The sequence below is a fragment of the Dermacentor silvarum genome, chromosome 3 (assembly GCF_013339745.2).
Source record: "Dermacentor silvarum isolate Dsil-2018 chromosome 3, BIME_Dsil_1.4, whole genome shotgun sequence".
Classification (NCBI taxonomy): domain Eukaryota; kingdom Metazoa; phylum Arthropoda; class Arachnida; order Ixodida; family Ixodidae; genus Dermacentor; species Dermacentor silvarum.
In genome coordinates this window covers 175,307,026-175,323,387 of record NC_051156.1, presented here as the reverse complement: position 1 = coordinate 175,323,387, position 16,362 = coordinate 175,307,026, and the positions used below count along the sequence as shown (strand labels likewise).

The 16,362-nt window shown below is 45.2% G+C and overlaps 1 protein-coding gene across 1 annotated transcript in view; it reads left to right on the top strand.

Moving 5' to 3' along the window:
• LOC119446128 (nuclear pore complex protein Nup85-like) overlaps nucleotides 1-12,868 on the top strand; it is a 47,345-nt gene extending 34,477 nt beyond the window's left edge. Inside the window, exons 14-17 of the mRNA XM_049664847.1 lie at nucleotides 2,381-2,412; nucleotides 4,704-4,895; nucleotides 9,633-9,795; nucleotides 12,658-12,868. Coding sequence (XP_049520804.1) covers nucleotides 2,381-2,412; nucleotides 4,704-4,895; nucleotides 9,633-9,795; nucleotides 12,658-12,750 — 480 coding nt within the window. The 3' untranslated portion in view covers nucleotides 12,751-12,868. The remainder of the gene's footprint in view (nucleotides 1-2,380; nucleotides 2,413-4,703; nucleotides 4,896-9,632; nucleotides 9,796-12,657) is intronic.
• Nucleotides 12,869-16,362: the final 3,494 nt, after the last annotated feature.

Genomic DNA, 16,362 nt, shown 5'->3' with positions numbered 1-16,362 from the left:
CAATGGACACGAGACGTAAGTTCCAATCTGAGCTTGTTCATTCGAACCCGGTTATATCGAACTCAAAAAAAAAAAGGAACAACGCCTATCAGTTCGATATAGGGAATAATTCGATATAAGCCTGCTAAAGAATTGAAGAATCAGACATCGTAAAACCACATACCATTTATAAAAGCACTTTACTGATGAAACTAGCTTATACTACCCCTGTCACACGGGCACCCATAAACTCCTTATAACTCAGTCGTCTTTACCTCGAGGGCGATGCACTCGGTGTCACATGGTTGCCCTTCGGCTAAGGGAGTTTAATGGAGCTTCTGGTCATGGCAGCACTCATTCCACTCGCCTCAATTTAAAATAAAGGGACACTAAAGAGGAACCGGAAGTTCAGCTTTAAGTGTAGATTATCTTATCACGATCACAGACATACCATTCTTACTCCGAACAGAGGTTTAATAAGCTAGAAAATAGCGAAAAACTGAAGGATAGGTGTTGATGCCCTTTCAAATTTCCCGCACTATACGTTCGTGACGTCGGAGATCACAAACGCAGCCCGGTCGCAATTGGTCGAGATCGATTTATCGGTGTTAATAAAACGCAAAATGAAATACACCTTAAATGTACACAAACAGCATTTGCCAACTTTTTAAGCCGTTTCAAGCGCGGACGTACAAGTTTAGCACAAAATTAAAGAAGTAATATGAAAAAATGGTGTGGTGCTACATGCGGTCGTGATAGTTTCGTTTTTGCTCCATGCATCATCGCACGCGCCTGTTCCGCTCTACAGTGTTGCAGTGTTTGGTTGCGTGTTGCGTGGCTTGAAAAACGTTGACTTCGCAGGAAACAGCCAGAAAATGCCTCGTGTGTGTAGTGTTGAGGGCCGTATAAATGGCGCAAGGTGCTTGCTCAGGGGCAGTGGCAGTGTTGACCCGACTGTGTCCTTTCATGTGGTGCCGCCCAATGAGCCCCAGCGTTCGCAATGGCTCAGTGCTCTACCGATGATAAAAACGGCAAAAGAGCCAGAGAAAGCGATGGTATGCTCTCTGCATTTCTCGCCCTCGGATTATGTATATAATCCTGCCCTCGGAAAGTATCTTGGCGTGCCCCAGAGGCCAGTCCTTTCTCGAGCAGCTGTCCCATCAATGTCGCCTTCATCAAATCCCCTACTGATGCCCCTGCGGCAGCAAACTGGCTCGGTGAGTGCTAAATGTCATTAAAAAAGACACGAAAAAAACCATACCGAGTACGCGCGCAACTTTCTACGCTTGTTCTGTCGCGAACATCGTCGACTGGTGGACCGGCCGCCTCGCTTTCCGTCGGCGCGGCCGGCTGCTCACTGCCATTGTACGCGGAAACACCTACCGCGTGAGCACGGAGGATCATTTCGTGCTCCGTTTCACTGAAGTCGCTCAAATGCAGTCCTGCTTTCTTGGCGAGCTCTTCGTTGCAAGGTTGAGCGTCAGCAACGGTAGCCATCGCGGCCACAGAACACCTAAGCATAAGTCGCAGCGAACGCAAATGCAGCGGCCATGCAGCCTATGATGGAGCGAGCGCCTCAGCCGTTTACGCAAGCGGTGACGTATCATGGCGCCCTCTGGTTCGCTGAGAGCAATGAAATCCGTGACGACACTGCTTCAGCGCCGCATCTGGGGTGAGAGAAATTGAGGAAGAGATATTTGGTCTTTTTTTACGAATTTCTTTGCTAATAACTCATATTTTTGCACCCAACAAAAACTGCCTGCATTCCTGAAAGTTCCTTATTTATTCCAGCTGAACTTCCTGTTTCTCTTTAGTGTCCCTTTAACTGTGATTTGCACACTGTTGATTGTGCTCTGTACAAATGAATAATGCAAAAATCTTTTTTACTTAATTTTGAATTGACTGCAAAGTCAATTCCGTTTCTTTTCATCCTTTTTTGTTTCCCACGCTGTGAAGCTAGTTTCGTAGAAGGCACGAATTGGAGTATGGTAAGGCATACATATTTACGAAAAATGCTCCATGTAATGTTGGATTGGTTCCTGAATGACTGGATTTCTTGTGCGGGCATCCAATTGTCGGTGGAATAGTACTGCAGCTCAGTTTCTTGCAATTAGTAACGACATACAACATTTGGCACTGTGCCACGAAAATAGACCGCTGTGTGCTGTGAACACTTTAAATTTCAGTACTATATAGGCATTGCAGTGAGATAAATCATGATCAGCAAACCTCATGCGTGCTTTTATGTGTGTAATTTGCTTTTGTCAGCAAAACACTATATACAGCTGTGGTCATCTGTGCCTCACATTTCATTTACCTGGAAGAATACATGTTTGCATAGCGAAGTTGCATCATTTTTATTTCAAATGCAACTTATGTTTCCTTTCTTTTTTCCTTTCAGAATCCAATATTAACATCAAGACTGGCAGACCAGTAAGTGTACTTGCAATGTTTCTGTTGTGTAGTTAATAATGTATTAACTTTATATGTACTGAATGTTGTGGTAATAAGAGGTTAGTAATAGATGGCCCTTACAGCTGAACTGCTCACAGATTCACACTCACATTTATCACAGAAATGGCATTTAATGCCACGTTTGGGCGTGGTAACTGGTGTGTTATGTCCATAACAAATCACCACATGACATGTCATAGGGCAATGAGAAACCGAAAATGTTACTCTCATAGTATAAGAGGAGCAGTGGTGCAGTCTGTTAGTTGTGGGGGGAAACATGGCATGCACTATGTTTTGCCGTGGCACTGACAGGATGGTGCCATTTTTGCTTTCACTCAGAAAATCTACACTTCTTGTCCGCCATTGACACACATGACAAACACTTCTGATTTATTCAGATCAAGCAGGCAAGTGTTCCCGCACTTAATGAGACCCTGAACCACTTTTTAACCAAGTGGAGAAAGGCATTTGAAGTGAAAATAGGCTATATGAGAAATATGTGCTTTGCCGCAAAAAGTACTTCAATGCGTTCAGCAGAAGCGCACTCATTGGCCATCAAACACAGCCTCCACTGTGCTCTTGTTCCTTCTTCAGTGCCTTGCTCTACGAAGGCTACGGCCGAGTTGGGTGTGGACACAACACTTTGCCTTCGAAATGTCACCGTGGCGTGCAGTTCAAATTTCATTTTCGATGTTAACGTAGACGCCACGATTTTGGTGCCTGCGACGCGCTAAACGTAAGCCAAACGCGGTTGTCCTCAGCGAGCCGCAGTGCGCTTAGCCAGTGGTCTCGTGGCGGCACCCCGCGGTGGCCGTGGTGTAGCCAACCGCGGTGACCAATATCAGCCGCGTATGGGAATCCGCTTTATTATGAAATAAAGCGTCCAGAAAAAAGTGAGGATCATGGCTTCTGTTGAAAAGAGAGTGTTTGAGAGAAAGGTGATTTCATGCTTCGGCTTTCGAGCTCCACACACCGTGTACGACAGCAAAACATGGCTGAGATGTTCATAACAGTGTATGCTACCTGCGGACTATGTTATTTCAGCAATCACGAGGGTGGTTCAGGGCCCCTTTAAACATTGTATTAAATAAAATAAACTATGAAATGCCACATTTACATAACACTAGGGCATCAACACGCTTGCAGTTTAACAAGAATCGCCACTTATTTACAAGGCCTTCATTTGAGCTTCCTCATTCACTCAACACTTAATACACGGCTGCTTAAAGTTCAGGAGAAGCTATCTACACATTTTTTCCACTGGGGAGCAGAGATAATTGGGCTGCTTGTTGAACAAAATTTGATGTCAAGAATACAGTCTACCCTCATTACAACGGATCCGTGTACAACAGACTTTTGGATATAACGGACCATATTTCAGCCTTAGTTTGCTCTACCTATTTTAGTAATGTAACGAAGTTCGGTTTGAACAGACCCTGCTACAACGGACTATCGGCTACAGTGGACGATAGTAGCGGCAATTTTTTTCGAAATTGGGTGCATAAAGCGTACTTTTGCCGTGTCACCACGGGCTGACAACAGACTCGCAAGGGTCAGCCGACAATCGTGGCTCAATCTCGCGTGCGAGTCACGGGGGGGGGGGGGGTGTTCACCTACAGTGGCTGCTGCCTCGATCTTATCTTGAAAGCGATCTTATCTTGAATGGACAAAGTGTGCTTAGTGCCTGTAGCTTCGTATGCGCTGTGCTTTCGACGTTTAGTTCGCTCGCTGCTGCTGCCGCGCTTCCCGACTGCAGCAAAACGTCCAGACTTTGGACGTTTGTCACTCACTCTTTTCAACAACATTGTTAGACATCGCAACCAAAGCTTCGGAAGTGAGGCGTTTCGGATATTACGGACTTCGGATAAAACGGGCATTTTTTGCCGGATTATAAGGGTCCATTGTAACAAGAGTACACTGTACTATTATTTATTACTTACATTTTTTGAAATCATTATTTTCTATCGGTCAAGTCGGTGTTTTCCACAAGACATTGAGTACCGTCAATGCACACCCCGACTCACTCACAACTGTCAAGTACTAGCACACGTGCTTGGCACTTCCTCTTCCCTTGAAATGGGGCAATGCATTTGCTGTCTTAGCTGCGAAAAAAAATAAAAGTACTGCATGCAAAGCAAGCTTAGCAGTTAGAAAATTATTTCCGAATTGCAGTTGATTTTTTATTGTTTTGCGAGTAGTTTCTTCACAAAAACATTTGACATGGCATTTTTGGTTGCACTTCTCCCTTCCATCTTTCCTCTATGCCTCAGGTTCTTGGCTGAGTACAGTGAACGACGGGAACTGCCCTGCCTGGACTTGCTTGAGAACATGGGCGAAAGCATGTTGTTCAGTGACCGCCTGACATTCCTTGCCAACTACCGGGAGTTCCAGCGCAAGCCCCCTGGCCAGACAGCTGCACGGCTTCTAACTGACCTCATCGACTCGCAGCTTGCACCTCACTTGTAAGTTGTCATTCTTCCGGGCCTCCTTCAGAGTAAGTAATTATATTTAAGGGGCACTAAAAGAGAAATGCTAAATCACTTTAAACTGATAGAGAATTCTTTCGAACTCCGTTTTTATTAATTTCACAGCAATAGGTAGACTGCTGGGAGAGAAAATGGGTGTCAAAGTTCCATTTCAATGCGAAGCATTCTTCGAGTCATACCAATTTTTGTGGTGTATCTCGGTATTTTGCCGTTTTCGTGTGTCAGTGAACTGGCAGACAACTACCGCCATCTGCAGCCTAGGATGGGAAGTAGCTGAGACCCGTAGCAAGGGAAACAACAGAAGAGAACAAGCCAAGCGCTTTGAGTGCGAGTCCATTGTGTATGTGTGACGTGTTCTGCAAGTGTCTCCTCTTACGACATGCCCTTTTGGCTGCTATCATATTGCCTGTAGCAAGTGATGTGAACTAGCATTGCTAGCTCACGCTTTGGTTGGGGGCCGTGAGTGTCACGCTGGTTTAGTTTCCCCTTGGTGTCTTTAAACACTAGGCAATAGTATAACAACAAGGCATGTCTCAGGCCGCTAGGGCCCCATCAGCTTGACGCGAGTCAGCGTGTCGTGCTGCAACGATTCGTGCAGGGCTTCACATTACGTAGATGTCAATACAGTTAGTCGGCCAAATGAAGGTCAAAGTTCCATCTTTAAAATTTCGTGCCAAAACTCCAGCTTCAATATGTCAGTATGTCATCATGGCCTTAAAAGTATTTTCTTGTATTTGTATCACTGTGGCTCAATAAAACTCCTTGAAACAAGTTTAGTCTTTGGCTTCTTTAGAAAACAGTGTAATACAGTACAGCTGGGCCTGAACAGAAAGCCGTCAAAATCTGTGACATCACTGGAAGCTGGCTAAAGAATTTCTAGGCGGCACTGCCGCCCGTCTTTCGTTGTTGCATTTTCTCTGGCCCATCAAGCCTCTTCTCTTGGCAAGGGTGGCAATTTTTGGCATTGTAGAAGGGTAGTTATACAGTTCAAATAATTTTTTTCCTTTGTGTCCCTTGAAGCCAAACCTCATTACAACGAAAGTTACATCAAAGGCTAAAATGTAGACTTGTGCTAATATTCAGCATTTGCTTCGTCTCGCATTTCAGTATTATAAGTTTCCGAAATTTACGAATATAAGTCGAATCTTGTTAATTCGAGCACTGCTTAATTCGAACTGCCGGTTTATTCGAACCGACGCTGTGGTCCCGTCAAAGTTATATGTATTCCAATCACGCGGCGGCGCCTCCTACCGGCATTGCCCCGACATCGCGCGGTCATAGAGCAAAAGCTCAGTAGAGACCCCTCAATGTCGTGCGCGAAGGGGGGGGGGGGGGGGGGGGACACACCGTTGAGTAAATTTCATCCTCTCTCACATAGCAAGGTCACCATTTCTGCGTCGCACCAGAACACGCGTGTATGTGCCGACTAGAGTGTACTAGACAACCGTACTCTAGTACACTCTAGTGCCGACGTCTCAGCCACGCAGTGAAAATGCCAGTGAACCCTTCTTTTTTATGCTTCCTGTATTTTCTAGTCACGTGTTGACGCAGCCGCTGCTGTGCAGAGGGTAGCAGCGGCGGAGGCCCAGTCCGGCCAACGAAACTGCCCACGCCGGCAAACGCTCGCTACCCGATAAGGGCAGGAAATGAAACTTCAGCGGCGGCACCTTGGCGGGCGCGCACGGAGACAGTCGAAGGTGAGGGAGCTACGATGGAGTTGAAAGGGAGGGCGAGGGGAGGCACCGTGCACCGAAGCCGCTGCTACTGAAGCGGCGGAGTTGCCGAGGCCAAATCTGCTTCCCTGCCGCCCTCCTCCCTCACCTTCGATGGTCTCCACGCGCACTGGTCGCCGTGTCGGCGCTGCCCACTCCCTGAAGTTTCGTCTTCTGCGGTTATCAGGAAGCAAGCGTTTGCCGGCGTGGGCAGTTTCATGGCCCGCGCTCACTATGCGCTTGCGCGCCACGATATTTCACGACTCGCACTGTTCGTGCATCATGCCATGGTGCACAAATACTTCAAAAATAAGTAATTCTTTTAATTCGAACTTCTTTTAATTAGGACAAATTTTCGGAGCCCTTCGAGTTCGAATTATCGAGATTCGACTGTACATATTCGTTCATTTCTCTTTTCCCAACCTCTTCAGCAAGAACTTTGCCCAAAAGGTGGTTTCACGGCCGCGCCACTACGAAACCACACAGTCGAAGTGAAATTCTGACTGTTGTGAAGCCACACCTTGAGTCGAAATTGGCATCCAACCTGCACCCCATTTTAACTGTAAAATATTTCAAAATTTTAATGTTCCGATGCAGCACTAACAGTAACTTTGGGGGCTTATACCTGGCAAAACAGTGCTGGTTAGTCCTAACAGCCAAGGCAGGCGGGGTGGGAGATGGTAAATTGTCGCAGAAAGGTTGCTGCCCATCGATGAACCTGCCCGACATCATGCACGCGGACAAGATTGAGGACCGCAAAAGCAGCGAGCATGCCTACCAAGTTCATATGTGCACTTACTGAACAGAGCGGGTTAAGCTTGCGTGTTGATAGAAAGCCTCAGGCTGAATTTGCGCAACACAGCATAGACGGCAGGTGGCAGACGAAGGCGAAACGCTCCCGCGGCCTCAACCACCACAAAATTTTAAGTAGACTGAAGCACAGCAGTGTGCAGGAGGCTGTAAACAAATCTTCTGTGCTACTGGAGTTGTAAGAAATGTCGAACTTGCATTTTTGCATGAAAATATATGAATAACTGAAAATAAACTGACTTCTGAAATGAACCTGTTTCCTTTTTGGCAAGTAAACCAATTTTTTTTAGATTTGTCAACATGTGGCACTTATGTCAAGGTTTTATGCAAATCCTAAAATTCAAACTAATTCCTTTGAAATTATTCTATACTAATTACTGTTCGCTTCGAAATAAAAAAACTGATATTCCCACAAGCCTAATGAAATGCTTTCATCATAACCGATGTGCGAAATGAACTACATGGCGATATCAGATAAAAATTCCACGATCAGGCGATTCGCAAAAAAAAAAAAACAAGCATGATGCGTCCAACAGGCCAATTTTGATGGCCTATCAGCGGTTCACTATGCTGATACATGGCACTGAGCAGTGCTAAACCTTTGCACTGTCCTTAATATGCAACTGTTATACATCAGATAGCTCTTTATCCATGCATACTCTTTTTTTTTTTTTTTTTTTTGAGATTCAACTGTAATTAGTATGTTTTTAATAGTTATGGTTCGATGTCCTTAAGTAGCACTGTGGGTTGCAAGCAATGCCATATTGGAAGAGAGCCACATGTTCAGTTTTTGCCAAGATGGTTATTTAAGTGCACCTAAATCTAAATATAGGTACAGAAGTATTTTTACATTCCACTGCCACATAAATGTGAATGCTGGGGCTTTGGATCAAACAGCAGGTGTCCATAGCTGTTGGTCCACAGCAGTGGATTTTAGAGAATGCGCCGTTTCAGCCAAAGCGACAACTCTAGCTTAGCAAGACGTCACATTACGATATGTGCCACAAGCTCCGATGCACATTTGTTTATTATCTTTTCTCATCAGTGGCATCAGTGGGCACATACTACTCGCCCAGTAATCTTGATCTAAAGGTCATATGCTTCACATAATTGAACATTTTATTAATTGTGATCAGTGATTTGCTTGTATCAGCGAGTTCAGTTTTGCAGATGAGTTCAGGTATCAGAATAGCGCACCGCACATTTTTCACGTGGACTTGCACAGGCCACATTTTTCTATGGCAGAAATGTGTTTTCTGAATAACCAGAAGCAGTCATTAAACCAAGTGTAAAGCGCCTGCATTCACTATTCATTACATTGTTTGTAGAGATAGGCAGTTGATTTAGCGATGGGTGCTTTAATTGGGGGGGGGTGACGAAGTTTTAAATGTAAAATTAGTCATTTGCATTTCTCGATCAAAATTTGGGTCTCAGTTTTTTCACAGTGGCTGCCACAGAAGGCACTTTTCATTCTCCAGGAAAGCTGACTTTAAGGTCTTACAAAGGGTACACAACAGAGTTGTATGAGGCACTGCCTCTCTGTCCATCTTTTAGATGTTAAAATGACATGTAGGAAGTGTCAATGCGTGTCTCTTGCCACACCCATTCTCAAGGTACTGATTTGGGCTAGTTGGTTGGACATGATTAAACTAACAGCCTGAAGATAAAACGCGGGCAAAACAAACAAACGCAGTGCTGACTTCTAACTGGTGTATTTCTTTCGCAACGGAGGCTTTTTTACAATCCACATAAAAAAAAAATTAAGATTGAAGCAAGACAGTGCAAGTACTACTATCAATAAAATCTATACGACCGGCACAAAAATAAACACCAAAGCAAAGTCGATACCCATGCCTATGTTATGAAACTCCCACATTTCAAGTTTAACATTTTCAATCGTTTGTCAATGGAGGAACCAAAGGGACGCTGACACACTTGGTGTTGCGATGTGTCATCTCAGATTTTAGGCAAGAGAGTCCACTGTTTGCATTTCTGGATCTGGTCTTGTTCTTTTATCTTGTTTTGATTTTGCTCCATATACGAAGATGCATCACATCTAACTCACCCAGTTCTCTATTTTATTGCTTTGGAACATTAAACCCCATGAATGAATGAATGAATCAATCAATTAATAAATTGTTCTGGATCTTTGCTAACAGCGAGCTTGTCTGCGTTTGTGGCTTGTGTGCAGTTTGTGGCCTCGTCTTCTCCGGGACGCAATTCACACGCTGTCGGACTCAACGGAGATTCTGCTGGATATGAATCAGGTGGTGCAGTTGTTGAGTTGCCTGGAGGCAGTTTCTGCAGGAAGCACAGCATCTGGAAATGCCATTGATGTGCCAGAATCGCAACAGGTGGGTAAAAGTTCTGCTTTTCATAAGAAGAAACAGTTGCCAAAAAGGCAACATTAGCCAGTAGCTTGACAACATCGGGTTCTCCACAACATAATGGCATCCACAGTAATTTGCATTTGAGAATGAACACAGATTAATCTAGTACAGTCGAATCTCGGTAATTTGAACTCGAAGGGGCCCAAAAATTTATTCGAGTTGAATGTGGCTAGAATTAAAGGAGGCTCGTTGAATGGAGGACTTGCTTGCAGCACAGCGTTAGGCGGCGCAGTGCACTGAGCTAACAAACACGCAAGTGACAAGTTCGGGAAGTGTGGCTTCACGGCAGCATGGCACGTGCTGCCATGAAGCCTCAATTCTAGGCAAAAGTCTTGCTACTGTGAAGTTGCACCTCAAGGCAAAATTTGCATATAACCTGCACCCCAACATTACTGGTAAATTAAAAAAAAATTTGCTTTGGGTTATACGTGGCAAAATACGGTACTTGCAATGGGATATGGGAGCAGTAGCCGGCACGCAGCTGCACTGTCGGGTCCGAAACGCCATTGCGTGGGTTGCTGTGCTGCTGAGAGCGCAATCGAGGGCGCGGTCTGTTTGAATTAACACTCGCAAATGCTTACGCATTTGAATTACCGGGTGTTTTTGCACATTGAAATTCACATTATTGCGATAGGACCACGGCATCAGTTTGAATTAAGAGGGTTCGAATGAATGAGATTCCAGTCTACATAGGTCGGCGTACTCACGAGTGCACCTACTCATGCTCGCTCCATGCTCATTTCACAGCTGAGAGATAGAGGCATTAGCGAGTGGCGAAGGGTGTGAGTGAATATAAATTCGAATAGAGGTGAGTGCAACTGAGTTTGAGTGGATTCAAATATAAACATAAGTGAGTGCTGGTCAGCATGAGTACGGCCGAAAGTCAGTGATGGTGATTTTGAGTAAACGTGAGTATGAACGCGAGTGATTTGCTGCGAGTGTGAAGTGGGCATGAGTATGTATGCAAGTGAGTGCCGGTGAGTGGATGCCGGTAAATGTGAATGGAAGTAAATAACTATGAATGCAAGTGAGTGTTGGCGAGTGGAAGTGGGCGGGAGTAGGAATGTGAGCACATTAAAGCAAAACAAGATGTCTCAGTGTGAAATGTTTCTTTGGAAACGGAAAAGAGCGGTGCGTGACCGCCAAATGGTGTCTTCAATCTACCAATGCCAAGAGTGCTTCATTAGTACAGTGTTCATAATTTAATCAAACACATTATTTTGCAGTATTTTTGGATCGAATGCTTGCAGGCATTAGTAACTGCAAATCGATGCTTTTGCTTGGTGTATTTGCTGGACAGTGTGGGGATTGTGTTCATGCATTGTGTTGCCGTGCCATAGTGCAGCATTTTTCGGGCATAAAGGCAGCATCGTGGGGAAGTTGCTTTTGAACTTCGCACGTCTGGCCCACCGCTTTCCCTCTTTCTTTCCTCCGAGAGCAACGTACAGCAGCGACTGTAAAAAAAAAAAACACTTGCTGCTTTACCCCCAAAAGGACCAGAGGCTCACCCGATTGGTCTGTTTGGGTGGAAACTCGCGTCCACTAGCATGGTCGTTGGGAGCCATCCGCTCATATAGCGGAATGTTACAGCGTTCTCTAATACAAGATGTGAAGTGGGTTGTGTCACCCTTGAATTGAAAGAGCTCCGGCTCATGCGTACCGCACAGATAGGGAGTAAGAGTTAGTTAGCGCCAAGGTAGTCGTATAATAAATGCCTTCCTTGTACTCTGGCCCTTCTCCTTGTGGCAATCTGTATGGCTTCCAGTGGAGACCGAACAAGTGTCTGTTTTGGGCACATGAAACACAGGCGGCGGACCTGATCGTTTCCCTGAAGGCTCGGATCCTCTGGTAGTCTAAGTGACTCCTGGTGGAGCACCGCGGGATAGAGACCACAACTTTTAAACCCAAGCAATTATTTGCTCAGGCAGCAGTGCATCAGGATTAGGCTTCAATCAAAGTTATTTGGATCTAGTAATGTTTTGGTGCAAACTGCGTCATTCAAGGCTTTGCAAGTACCATGTTGCTTTTTCATAGACATATTTTAAGCAGCTCGCAACAGAGTGGCCAAGACTATTTCTTGACATGATGCTAGGTTGACTCACAATATTGGTATTCGAATGCAGACATAGCCACTTTTCGTCCATTCTAACAGTGAAAGTCCCAAGGTTCTTTTATCTGTACCATATTGGAAAGCGCTTGAGGGGCGTTTCTTCTTCACTAATTTCTAGCAACAGGTAATCTTTATCGATTCAGAAATAAGTATTCATGCATTTGGTGAAGAAAGTGCAACTTAGTATCTTCAGAACACATAGATAACTTTTGGCACAGTTCCAACAGCATCTTGATTCATTCTAAGATGAGAAACAGAGTGACCATCTGTTTCGCGATTCTTTCTTGACAACAGCAGGAAATTGCGACTCCATAATGTAGCTAGAGCACATCGACCTGCAGTGTGTACCAGAGCTAAAAGGCATGCACCCGAAGGAACCCCTCGTTTTGTTTTACAAGAAAAGAAAGACCTTGAAACTGGCCTCTGTGTACGGAAGCAGCTACATCTGTCAGCAGAGATTCTGTTTGATGTTTCCCTAAACAAGAGCGCACGTCTGTCTTCAGTGATTGACATAACATTGCATCTGCTGTAGACAGCAACAAGTGCTATTATACCAAATATAAAAACGCAATAAGCAAAAAATGCATCATTGCTTACTAAAAGTGCAGCTCATGTGGCTCCCAGAGATGTTGGTTTTGGCCCCTGCCATCTTGACATGTATATGCTTTCCATATTCCTAAAATGGTTTTGTTCTGTTATCTATTTTTGGCTCACAGAACTGGACAAAGACTGAAGAAAAGGAGCTTCGACGACTACTTTCTCACCATCTGGTACAAGCAATCACAAAGGAAGCCAGTGCACCACCCTGAGCACAGAACAGACCCTTCAGCTCATTTCAAATTGTTAACATTTTTAGTGAAGCGCCATTTATATGAACAGATGATGAAATTTCATTTATTGCCGTGAATAAAGTGGGAATCAAGCCTGTATGGCCCATTATCGGCCCATATTCCCATATTCAAGTTGGCCTGGCATGAAGGAAGGCGAACTTATGTAAATGTGGCCTGGTTGGGCTGTGTGGTTTTTCTGGTTGCATCACTTCTGACTTAGCCTGTTCATGGTGTATTTATAGAAACAAACCGATTGTTGACTGGTATGTATTTACTCTTGAGCATGACCAAGCGTGGCACTGAAAATACTGCTTGCTTAAGAGCTCTCAAGGACTCTTGGCAGAAGAAAAACTGCAGAGGTTTTTGATCAGAGGTATTACAGTTAAACCTGCTTATGACAAACCTCCATATAACGAATTCCTGGATATAACAAAGTTTTTCTATTCCCCGCCGTTACTCCATAGAAGCACATGTATTTCAAACCTCTACGTAACGAAGTGGCAGTGGGAGACCCCCTCGAAATAACAAATTTTCCCCGCCGACAACCTAGACATTTCGCCCCAAATTTTGTTATTTTTGCGCGAGCAGCAACCAGAAGCACCTTCTCTGCCGCGACAGAATGCGAAGTGGCGGCATCGCGCTTGGCACGCTCCAATTCACGGCGACTGCGAGGCGAAAGCGAGCGCACGTGTGCTTGCGGGCGAGCGTGCGCGACGCGGCCCTGCATCCCTCGACCCGGCGATCTTGCCGCCTCGGGCGTGACCTTTCCCCCTCCCTTCATTCAAACCTGATCCCGCTGCTTGCTGCAGCTGGCCTGTCCCGCCAACCCGGCACTCTCCTTTTCCAGTTGATGTTGCCGAAGGAAAAAAAAATCGAAGAAAGAAGTCTCTGCGCTTCACTTCACTAACCTGACAGTAGGTGACACTATACGACGCTACGACACCTTTTTGCTTGCTTACTAAGCGTTTTTTTTTTTTTTCGAATTTTAGTTCCAAATCTGCATATAACGAAATCCTCTTTGTAATGAAGTTTTTCGGGAATTTGTCAATTTCGTTATATCCAGGTTTAACTGTACTCTAGTCTTGACTGTTTAGATGTTTTGGCTATCCAGCAACATTTCCCATAAATTTGATACTTTGCATTTGTTTTGTTCTCACATTAATGATGTGTAGGCCACCACCACAAAATACCTTTGACCTACTGTGACCTAACTGAGCGGTTTGTTACGTACACGAGATCTTGAGGATTCTTCAAAAGAGCATCTGCCAGAGTCAAAAAGGCTGTAGCTTCTAATGATGACTTAAATGATTTCATTGGAAAATATTTGTGCTTGATTATGTGCCTAACTCTGCTTGGTAGTCTGCATTGCCACAGTTCCCACACTTTAAAATCAAGTTCTGGGGTTTTATGTGCCAAAACCATGATATGATTTTGAGGCTTATTGTAACTAATGGCGATTCCTGATTAACTTTGACCACCTGAGGTTCTTGTGCACCTAAATGTAAATACACGAGCATTTTTGCAATTTGCATCATTGAAGTGTGGTTGCCACGACCGGGATCAAACTCACAACTTGGAGTTTAGCAGCGCAACACCATAGTTTCCACACTGTCTGAAAGATCGTCCCAAGTAGCAGCAGAGCAAAACACTTTTAATAAATAATAAAAACTTGCGTGTCATATTGAATGGACCTACATTGCTTCTGTTGCTCCTTCTGTGCGACCGGCTTCTGATGACGTCGTTGTGGAAACTTGCTTGTCGTCTGGTTCGTCGTCAGTGTCGCTGAATGAGACCTCTGGACTAGGGTTTTCCTTTGTTGCGAGAAGATGGCGTCTATTTTGCCGTATTGTCTTCTTGTTCTCCGTTCGAGCGAAGAAGGACCGTGGACCTGCTGGCGCAATTACGGTGGCTTTCGGTGACCATGCTTTTCCTCTCACACGCACGACGTCGTCACATTCGAGGGGCGGCAGTGGTTGATGGTTTCGAATGGTCTGGGTGTGACTTGAATGGCCGGATGATGCGTAAAGTTGGGGAGCAGGGTGCGTAAATGTCTTCCCTGGAGCAACTTGCCTGGAGATCGTCCGTCTTCCAAAGGGCTTGCTCTATAATTTAACAGACCTAGCCAGAAATCTTTGTTGGCTTCTGTGGTCTTCTTAAGGATCCTTTTCACAACCTTTACACCTTTCTCCGCTAATCAGTTTGAGCACGGATATCGCGGACTTGAAGTCACATGCTCGAAGTCGTACCGTGCGGCAAACTGGGCAAACTCATGACTGGCAAACTGCGGCCCGTTGTCGGTGCATAACTGCAACGGGATGCCATGTCTTGCAAACACAGCACGGAGTGCATCGACGATGGAAGTTGTCGACAGGTCACGAAGCTCGTCCACATCTGGAAAATTAGATGTGGCGTCATAAACACAAAGGTAGTGCTTCCCGCCATACTAAAAAATGTCAGCTCCAACGCGGTACCACACTTGTGTAGGTGTCTTCCTCAGCATGAGTGGCTCGGCTGGTTGACTGTAGGCATGTCGCCGACAGACAGCGCACTTTTGTACAAGAGATTCAATATCGGAGTTGATGCTAGGCCAGTAGACCAACTGTCTCACTCTTGCCTTACATTTTCCCACGCCAAGATGCCCTTCATGAATTCCTTTTAGCATTTCTGCTCGCATTTTTGCGGCAATTACCACCTTCATTCCCTTGAAAAATATGCTGTTGACCACTGACAACTCTGACTTCATTGAAGCTAATGGCCCTTCCACAGTTTCTCCTTGCGTAACCTTTTGCAACACTAATTTTAGATATGGATCAGACGCCGTCTTACGTGCCAGGCGTCCAGACGTCCTCTCAGAAACGAGTGACGATACCATGCTGACAGCATAAAGGTCGACGTCTGTAGTGTCCACTGGAGTGCCGTCTCCAGGACCAGGGGATCTCGACAGCATGTCCGCCAGGTTCAACTGTTTACCAGGAACAAAAGTGAGTACGTAATCGTAACGTAACAGCCTAAGGAAGAATCGCTGCACACGTGGGGGCATTTCTGATAGGCCGCCATTTTTCTGATATCACCTTTTTTGCTATGTCGATAAGAGGACGATGATCGCTTTAGAGTGTCACTAAACGACCATAAACGAAATGGTGAAATCTTTCGCAGCCGAACACTAATGCGAGCGCTTCCTTTTCCATTTAAGAGTCCCGCTTCTCGGACGCTGTCAAGGCTTTCGAAGCACAGGCTACTGGCCTTCAACCATCATGTAGCTGCAATAAAGCTGAACCCATGCCGTCTTGCGATGCATCCAATGTAACCTTCGTGGCCCTGCTTGAGTCAAAGATTAACAACAAGGGGGCTGTGCTCAATGACTTGCACACGTCACGGCATTCATTTTCGTGTGTGGGCGTCCATTAAAAGTGTACATCGTGCTTCAGAATCGAGCGCAAAAGCGCACACTGCGTCAGGCTGGGGACATACTTGGAAAAATAGTTAATAACACCGAGCATCCTCTGCACAACTTGCTTGTTTTGTGGTGCTGGTAAGTCGAATACGCTGGCAAGTAGTGACGGATCTGGGTTGATGCCCTTACTGGTGATT